At 55.3% G+C, this 9,243-nt stretch overlaps 4 protein-coding genes across 4 annotated transcripts; 2 read left to right on the top strand and 2 right to left on the bottom strand.

Moving 5' to 3' along the window:
• Nucleotides 1-680: 680 nt before the first annotated feature.
• MONBRDRAFT_12846 (uncharacterized protein) lies at nt 681-1,700 on the top strand (the record flags this gene model as incomplete). The annotated part of the gene is made up of 1 exon (XM_001750744.1): nt 681-1,700. The coding sequence occupies one exon, from the start codon at nt 681-683 to the stop codon at nt 1,698-1,700; it is 1,020 nt and encodes a 339-aa protein (XP_001750796.1).
• A 238-nt stretch (nt 1,701-1,938) lies between these two features.
• On the bottom strand, nt 1,939-3,594 carry MONBRDRAFT_39284 (uncharacterized protein; the record flags this gene model as incomplete). Its single annotated transcript, XM_001750719.1, has 1 exon — nt 1,939-3,594. One exon carries the CDS (start codon nt 3,592-3,594, stop codon nt 2,158-2,160), a length of 1,437 nt encoding a protein of 478 aa, XP_001750771.1. The 3' UTR covers nt 1,939-2,157.
• A 544-nt stretch (nt 3,595-4,138) lies between these two features.
• On the top strand, nt 4,139-5,530 carry MONBRDRAFT_12844 (uncharacterized protein; the record flags this gene model as incomplete). The annotated part of the gene is made up of 1 exon (XM_001750743.1): nt 4,139-5,530. One exon carries the CDS (start codon nt 4,139-4,141, stop codon nt 5,528-5,530), a length of 1,392 nt encoding a protein of 463 aa, XP_001750795.1.
• Nucleotides 5,531-6,732: 1,202 nt separating this feature from the next.
• On the bottom strand, nt 6,733-8,502 carry MONBRDRAFT_39283 (uncharacterized protein; the record flags this gene model as incomplete). Its single annotated transcript, XM_001750718.1, has 2 exons — nt 6,733-8,004; nt 8,239-8,502. The coding sequence occupies 2 exons, from the start codon at nt 8,500-8,502 to the stop codon at nt 6,733-6,735; spliced, it is 1,536 nt and encodes a 511-aa protein (XP_001750770.1).
• Between the last annotated feature and the right edge of the window lie 741 nt (nt 8,503-9,243).

Raw genomic sequence — 9,243 nt, 5'->3', positions numbered from 1 at the left:
GAGAGAGAGAGAGAGAGAGAGAGAGAGAGAGAGAGAGAGAGAGAGAGAGAGAGAGAGAGAGAGAGAGAGAGAGAGGGAGAGAGAGGGAGAGAGAGAGAGAGAGAGAGAGAGAGAGAGAGATGAATGAGAGACAGAGAGAGAGAGAGAGAGAGCGAGAGAGACAGAGAGAGAGAAGAGAGAGAGAGAGAGAGAGAGAGAGAGAGACAGAGAGAGAGAGAGAGAGAGAGAGAGAGAGAGAGAGACGAAGAGAGAGAGAGACGAATAGAGAGAGAGGAACAGAGAGAGAGACGAACAGAGAGAGAAACGAACAGAGTGACCAACGACACAGAGGTTGGCGGACGCAGTCGCACTGCCACACACACCCAACAAAACAACAACAACAACAACAACAACAGAACAGCAATAAAGAACAGTACTCAGCAACACCCATCGCTTTACACATTGGGACCATTCGTGCGCGAGCGATGGGGGGGTATTGTAAGACAAATTCCTGGGGCGGCAGTAAGTACATGTGGTAGCGGCTCTTCATGGCATGTCCGCGCTTGACCATTCCGTGAAAACGTGAACCACTGAGTGGTGAAATATGCCACCTCACGCATAGACGTTCATGCAGCTTATGTTGACTGATTGATCTGACATTTTGTCAAAAGCAGTTTACAACAGCACAAGGCAGCAGCAGCATGAGCGCCGGCGACGGCAGCGGGCGTGCGCTCGGTCGGTGGTGGTGGGATCATGTGGTGTTGTATGTACTGGCCGGCTTGGAGCTGCTGGTGCAGTTGTGGCATGATTTGGTGCTGGCACATGGATGGGATCGAAAGATTGAGGCTCAGTTGCCGGACGTTCACGGCCAGTGCATCGTGGTCACGGGTGGCTGCACTGGGCTGGGCCACGAAGTCAGCCGGCTCTTGGCTCAGCGTGGCGCGCTCGTCCTGGTGGGTTGCCACCACCACAGCGGCGGGAACATCTGTCCTTGCGACGTGCAAGAGTTTGGTGTGCCTCTACCGCTGGATCTGAGCTGCCCAGAGAGCATTGTGACCTTTGCCCGTCAAGTCAAAGTTCGCGCCCCGAACGGCGTGCATCTCGTCGTTCTCAACGCCGGCGTCCTCCTTGCACCACCGCTGCACGGCTACGATGCGCAATATCTCATCAACGTTCATGGCCACGCACAACTACTGCAGCTTCTCACGCTCGCTGCCGGCCCCTCCCATCAAAGCCGTGTCTTGGCCATCTCCTCTAGCACCTCGGCCTATTGGCCCTCCTTACCTACCGATTACCTACAGCGTGCCAGCCCAGCGACTGGCCCCAATCCACAGGCGAGATGGAGCCTGGCTCGGTCTTATGCCTATTCAAAATTGGCATTGCGGCACATGGTTGCCGCTTTTGCAGACCGTGCTGATGTTCGAGCGCTCGTGGCTCACCCAGGCATCGTTTGCACGCATCTTTACCGTGCCGTCCCACAACCTCTGCGCTTGGTCTACGAGCTGGCAGCCCCCTGGCTTTTGCGCTCGCCCCGGCAAGGTGCTTTGGCGGTGCTGGCCCCTCTCGTGGCTGCAGCGCTTCCAGCTGCCTCAGAGGCCCAGCTGACACCTGCCCCACATTTACATGCCCTTCTGCCGCAAGCTGTTCAACACCGGCTACAAGTGACGCCCCAAGCGCAACTTGGATCAACCCTGCTCCTGGCTCCATCGCGAGTGTGCTAGCATGCGTGGGATGGCAACCGCTGCAAAAAAGAGTGATAACAAAAAAAGAAAAAATTCAAAGGGAACCGGCAGGCCCACATACGAAAGAACGCTGATGATGATAATGCCGCTGATTTTTTAAAAGGTGGGCAGGCCGACTGATCAAGAGTCAGGCGCTATTGCTGTGGGTGCGCCTGCTCAGATAGCCAAGCACGAGTTGTGAGTGAATAACTGTCAACGTTAATTGAGCATAGTCCAATTCCGGCTCGATCTCAATCGTGCAGGCGCGCTGTGACGCCCTGGTAGAGTCAATAAACATAAACGACTTGAGACACAGAAAAACCAAAATTCAATGGCATTTGATAAACGGTATGCAAACATCCAAACACCATCGAGAGGAGCGAAAAGAAGAAGGAGACGAGGCTGTGGTGTAAAACGAACAAGTGGGATTCAAAAAAAACTCAGGGGTTTGCGTGCGTCACGCTAGAGTCCTATGACGGCCGTAATTTCTGTCACTTGGCTCAAAAAGCGTCGTCCTGAAGTGCGAGGTTTGATGAGGAGAAACAGGATGCATCACCATGTCGGCTGTCGGTTTGCAAAGGTGTGTGTGGGGGGGGGTGGGGGGAAGGGGGGGGCGCTCCTTGGGACCGCTGGCTGCCGACCAGCCAAACCAAGAAAGCCAGGAGGACATCCACGAGTTGGTTGCAGCGGCACCGACGGGCGTGTGCTTGGCTTGGCGGGCCAAGGGGGTGGACAAGGGCACGTCCACGCCCACGGCCTCGGCCACATTTGTAAAGCCATCGCGATGAAGGAGCTCCGCTAATTCGCGCTTGATATCACATACAATTTGCGGACCTTGGAGGCTCATGGACGTGTAGAGCTGGACCAGGGATGCACCGCTTCGAATCTTGGCGTAAGCAGTCGCGCCAGAGTCCACCCCACCAACGCCAATGAGTGGGACCGTGCCCTTGGTCAACGCGTACACGCGGCGCAGCATCTGCGTTGAAGGCTCAAAGAGCGGTTTACCGGAAAGACCACCCGTCTCTTCCTTGTTGGCCGAGGCGAGGGACGCCGGACGAGCAACGGTCGTGTTGGACACGATGATGCCGTCCAGGCGAGTCTCCCGCACGACGGCCACAACATCTTCGAGAAACGCATCGTCCATGTCCGGGGCGATCTTGACAAGGAGCGGAACCGGTCGTGCTAGGTCGAGGCCATCGCGCGTCTTGCGCACAGCGGTGAGTAGTTGCTTGAGCTGATCACGGTTTTGCAAATCCCGCAGGCCGGGGGTGTTGGGCGAGGAGACATTGACCACCACGTAGTCACCCAGCGGGCCCAGTTCACGCATGCCTCGCTTGTAATCAGCTGCAGCATTGAGTTGGTTTTTGTTCTTGCCCAGGTTAATGCCCAGTGGACCATCCAAGGGGGCGCGTCGCAGGTTGTCCAGACGCGCGGCCACGTACTCAATGCCGTCACTGTTAAAGCCGTAACGGTTGATAACGGCCTCATCCTCACGAAGGCGGAACACGCGAGGCTTGGGGTTGCCAGGCTGCGGCTGTGGCGTAACACTGCCCACCTCGACAAAGCCAAAGCCGAGCTCAAGCATGCTCTTGACGGCTTCTGCATTTTTGTCAAAGCCAGCGGCCAGGCCGATGGGGTTCTTAAAGGTGTGGCCGAGAACCTCAGTAGCAAGGACGGGATCATCTGCAGCCTGCTGCTTGGGGGTCAAGTGATGACGCGCGGCGAGCACCGCCGCCCGATGCGCCGTTTCGGCATCAAGCAAGCCAATCACGGGCATGGCCGCCTTGAGAAGCGTGAAGGAGACCTGGTCATGGGTCATGGCCTCCTTCCAACCAAAGTAGGCGGCAGTGGCACCACCCACCGTGAGGGCCATTGCCCGGACCAGTCGAGCCATGCTGTCAAGTTGGAGCAAAACGTAGGCTATCCCTTGACCTTGGAATATATGAGAGAGATGGTTCTAGCTCGCGTGGAGCAAGCAAGACCTTGAACTTGAGATCAGCGATGCCTGGGCGCGTGCGTTGCAGAGCAGCAAAGATCAGGTGCAAAAAAGCGAGACCACACCACTCTCTCCCTCTCTCTCTCTCTCTCTCTCCCGTTTTCGCCACCAAGTGACGATATCAAAGCCCAGCACGCTCCAACCCCCATTCCTCTTCTCCCGCCTCCCCCTGCGGTCGGCCGAAGCTTCAGCCAAGCCCCCCCCGACGAACCACGCACCTCTTTCACCGCTTTTGCGCTTTCGGAGGCCATCGACAGGAAACTGAGCTGCACGTTCGCATCCGAGGGGTCTTTCAAGATAGAGGTGCACTTGTTAACATGCGCCACAAGTGCAAAAACAACAACAACCAGAATGTCAGAAGAAAACATTGACGAGGAATGTCAGCAAAACACATTTTGTCAGAAAAAAGCTGCCTGGCGGGATTTGGATGAAAATTTGGATCATGGAGCCGGATGCGGTGCTGGAGCGTGTTGGCAGCGGGCGGTTTCAGCAGCGCCTGCTGGTTTTGACTGGCTTGACTCTGTTCAGCGATGGCGTTGAGCTCATGGTTATGCCGTTGTTGCAGCATGCGCTCGAGTTTGATGAGACTTTTGGTGCAGGTGCAGCCTACCAGACCGCAGTCACTGTCGCCGTCTTTGCGGGCATGCTTTTGGGTGCCCTGGCCGTGGGCCTGCTAGCAGATCGCTATGGGCGACGGGCGGCCACTCTGGCATATACGGCCACCATTGCTGGTTTTGGGCTAGCTAGTGCCCTTGCCCCCACACCTGCCATCCTCATCTTGGCCCGCGCTGGCGTGGGCTTTGGCGTGGCTGGCACGCCGGCCGCGCTGACCCTCTATGCCGAGTGGTTGCCCGCCGCGGATCGCGGTCGTAGGCTCGTTTCCTTTATGTACTTTTTCTCCCTTGGAGCACTCTTTGTGACGCTCCTGGCCTGGGCTGTGCGGGAACGATGGCGCGCGCTCCTTCTCCTCGCTGCGCTTGTCCCAGCCATGACCTATGGACTCTGTTGGTTCTACCTGCCCGAGTCGCTGCGCTTTCTAGTTCAGACCGGCCAGACCAGTCGCGCCCGTCAGCTTTCGTGTCGCGCCGCACGCATCAACGCCATTCCAGAGGCAGATCAACAAGACCTGCAAACAGCACAGCTTGTGACAGCTCGGGCAGAGAACCATGCCAAGCGTCAAGCGACGAGGGACGCTTCCAACAGTTCTGGTGCCAGTGCAGTCGAATCCCTCGCTCACGCGCCAGCCGTAGTGTCACGCTCCCTCACCAGCTGGTGGCACGACTTTTGGGCTGATTGGCCCCTTTTTTCCCTCCTGGCTACAGAGTTCCTTCTCATGGCCACCGTCTATTACTTTTTGGTCCTGCTGACGACCGTTGTGCAGCCGGAAACGCGCCGTGCTGCCAAGTTCTCCGATGCCACCTACTTCAACGTGGCCATGGCCAACCTGGCCGAGCTGCCTGGTCTCTATGCAGCTTCCTGGCTCTTGGACCTCGTGGGTCGTCGTGCCACCATCTTCCTCTTTTTTGCAGTGACTGGCTGGTGCCTACTCATTCTTAGTTACGGCCTTGATGCCAAAGCGGACTGTCAGGCTGCCGGCTGTCGGTGGCTGGCTGCCACCTTATGGATGGCACGGGCGGCAGCTCTTGGCTTCAACCAAAGCCTTTGGATTTTCACAACAGAAGCCTTTGCCACGAAACACCGCGCCTTGGGTTTGGGCTTGGCCTCGAGTGCCGCTCGTGTCGGCGGCGCGCTCAGCCCTTTCCTCATCGACGCCTATTTTCGCAGGTCAGTTGCTGGGCGTGGGCTCGCTGCCACCTGCCGCCTCACTTCCTGACAATTTTGCCGTGTGTGGTATTCATCCTCTGAGCTCAACTCTTGCCTCGGCCTTGTCGGTGCTGTGAGCAGTGATCCCGCCACCACTTGCGTGATGATGGCGGCCGTGGCTGGTGTTGCGGGTTGCCTCATTTTTCAGGTATGGGCACATCGTCGTTCTTTAATCCAAGCTTCATCTCACGTCAACATCATGTCTTGCTCGGCAGATCCCTGTTGAGACGCGCAATCGGGCATTAATGGACGAGTAGTCAACTGCTCAGCAAAGTGAGCTCCCCACACACCGCAAAAGCTTTTCATGATATTATTGTAGAGACTGATCAAAATTCATGTGATTCGAAAGAGTCATCGTTTCTATTAAATTTTGTGATGAGAAGAAAAAAAAAGGGGGGGGGGGGGGGGGGGGAAGATGCCCCAAACTATCCGAGCACAACCGTCCAACAGTTGAGCTGAAGAGCAGGGCAAACCAGCGAAACTAACACCAAAAAAAAAAGAGCCCTTTTGAGCCAGAAAATCGAGTAAAGAAAAATAAGGAGGGGTGGCGTGGGAAAATGACGTCAACACGGAAGCACAGTGCGGCCTCAAAAAGGATGCACTGCGCGATAAACATTCTTAAAAAAGCTAATGAAGATGGGGCACCAGACTGGGAGCCCATCGTGAAAAACAAAAGATGACAAATGTGGTGCAACCCAATGGCATTCATTGCCAGGGGGTCATGTACACATGTCTCGTAACACATATCAGAAGTAAAAATTGACCCACACGCGTTTGAAAAGGAAGAGGCGACAAGACACGCATGGAGCTCGGCTCATGCCGAGCTTCCAACACTCAAGTAAGCGTGACACACACACGCTCACAACAACAAGAACGTAACAAGTGGGGGAGAGGCCGTGCCCCTCACACCTCGCGAGGCGAGCAAAATTGAGATGATCTCAAAAAACAAATGTCTGAAACATGCAAGAGCAAAAAGATACAACAAAGATTGAAGAAGGATTTGAAAAATCAAGACCAAGAGAGAAAGACATTCTGTTCACAAGCATGCATCGTGGTGATGGCGGAGAGGAGCGGCGCTCCATGGCGTTCCACGTGTGCACAGGCATGCAAGCAAACATTGTCAAGAAAACGAACCAAAAGGCAAATGAACAAACAACCAACAACAATCAAAAATAACTGTCTGAAGCCGAGCGGTCAAGCTGAACCGGCCAACTACCTCGCAGACGGACCGCTGTTGCGGTGGTGAGCATGCGCGGTATTGGTAGTGTCCACCAAAGCATGTGAAAGCGAGTCAAGGTTCAAAGGCTGAGCGCGGGATGATGAAATGCTTTTGCGAACGTGTCGCGCAGGACGGCGCGGCTCTGGGCTCAAGTCATCGGCGTCCGACGCGTCAGAGACAGCACCCGAATCTGTGGTGACCGCATCAGGCCGCGCATCGCTAGCCGGGGACTGGGGTGATTGGGGCGTCTGACAAGCGGAAAAATCAGTGCCAGCAGCCTGGGTGGCGCTGGCAGCATCCAGGTGGCCATCTGCACCATCCCAGACCGGCAAGGGGGCCGGGGCGGCCGCAGGAACCATGCCTGGCCCAGAAGTTACCATCATTGCGGGGGACGCTTGGCTCATGGACTGCATGGGCAGAGCGTTGGCGGCAAAAGGTTGTTGTTGTTGTTGTTGTTGCTGCTGCTGCTGCTGCATGCAGCGCGCAATGTGGGCGCGTTCCATGGCCATGTGCGTTTGGCAGACGAGAAAGTGTTGGCTGACAATGGCCTTAAACTCCTGAAGACGGGGGCAGTCTTCATCGCGATTCTTGTCACAAAGCATTGCGTAAAGAGTGGCGATAAAGTTGTAGTGTTCGTTGTAAAAGTTGGCCATGTGGGTGAGCCGGTAGCTGGCAAGGCGTTGATCAAGCGCTTGGCGGTGCTCATGGTCAGCGAGAAACTTTTGAATCATAAAGTGCTCGAGTTTGGGGCGGTTGAGGTGTTCGGCAACTTGCCAGCCTTGTGAAATGAGGTAGACGTATTTGAGGAGGGCCGTGCCGTGCAGTTTGAGGAGGTGGGATTCCTGGGGAACGTAGATGCGGCGGGAAGCAATGTGCTCAAGAGCAGCGTCAAGGTCACCGTAAGTGCAGATGGCACGAGGGGTTTGGCGAGCGCAGGCATCGGCAAAAGTGGCGTTGGCTGAGTGCGCCTTTGGCAAAACAATTTGTATGCTGTTCATGGTAAACTGGTAGGGGCTGGACAGTGTCTGGACAAACTTGAGGTCGAGGGCGGGGCATCCCGGGAGGGAGAACAGGGCCCAACGATCCGATCCCAGGGGGGTGACAAACATCTTTGTAAAGCAGCGGGCAGCGATCATTTGGGGATCACAGGCACCCAGGTAAGTGGGCAGGAGAGTGCGCAGCGTTTCAATCAGAACAGCACGGATTTGAAGCAGCTTGTCGTAGTTGGATGAAGGGGGCAGGTGGAAGACGATATCAAGGTCATTCTAGGTAAAACGAAAATCAATGTGGGGTAGGGTGAGTGAGGTACGGGCCGGTTGAAGCTTTCATCATCATTCTCCCTAGACCAGCGGCCTTTCTTTTCTTTTTTCTTTTTTTTTTAAAGATATACACGGGTCTCCTCGTAGATGAGGTCCGAGATACGCTTTGTATAATCATCATGAAAACGCAGCATCTCGTATATGGATGGACAAGGGCGATGCAAGCTAAGAAGAACGTACGTAATGGTGGGGGTGGGTGGACATGCAAGCGGCAGCCGCGCTGCCTTCAAGCCGGACGTCATCAAGTGGAATATTGTTGTCGGCCAGGGCATGGGTGAGAGCGGTCACGAGCTCCCAGGGCGAGATCTCGGGGCTCTGGGGAAAGAGGAGAAGCTTTTGGGACAGGATGTTCTCCAGGCCATTCTGCTGAAAGTCAATCAAGTCGCGTTCGGCCTGGGGCTCGACGGTCTTGACGGTCTTGGCGGTGTTGATGGACTTGGCCATGATAAACGGTCAGCGTCGGAAGACAAGGCGCGATAAACCAAAAAGTCGGGGCAACAACAAACACGTCGCCAAAGGAGCAACAAAACAAGGAGAAGGCGAAGCGCGCGGAGATTGCGCCAAAAGGAAGGCAAGCAACGAGACTTGGACGAGAGAAGTCAGGTCCGAGACTCAAGCAGCAAATGAAGCACAGCAAAAACCAGTAGACACGTCCACGGAAGATGTGTGCGCAGCTGAGAAGCCTGAGAAGCGAGTGCGTGCGTTGGCAGCAGCTCAGCGAGATGACCAAACACACACACACACACACTGGAGGGGTTTCTTTTGTTTTTGCTGGTTGTTGCTGATGGCAGATGTGATGGAGGTATTTGATGATCACAGGGGTGATCCGAGTTACGGCTGATGAACCAGGTCCAGAGAACGGGAGCAGGTCAAGTGCGCAGAAACAGCTGAGGGCTTTTTATGTTGCCGCGAGTGATGACGGCGGCGACGGCGACGGCGACGATGACGGTCACGGTCGACGAGTGATCCAAAAAAAAAAAACTAAAAACAGAGAGAGAGAGAGAGAGAGAGAGAGAGAGAGAGAGAGAGAGAGAGAGAGAGAGAGAGAGAGAGAGAGAGAGAGAGAGAGAGAGAGAGAGAGAGAGAGAGAGAGAGAGAGAGAGAGAGAGAGAGAGAGAGAGAGAGAGAGAGAGAGAGAGAAATGCGATCATGAGGTGAGATGAACACAAAAGAAAGAGAGAAGCG

Source organism: Monosiga brevicollis, genomic scaffold (genome assembly GCF_000002865.3).
Source record: "Monosiga brevicollis MX1 MONBRscaffold_47 genomic scaffold, whole genome shotgun sequence".
NCBI classification, from domain to species: domain Eukaryota; class Choanoflagellata; order Craspedida; family Salpingoecidae; genus Monosiga; species Monosiga brevicollis.
This window is presented reverse-complemented; position numbering and strand designations above follow the sequence as displayed.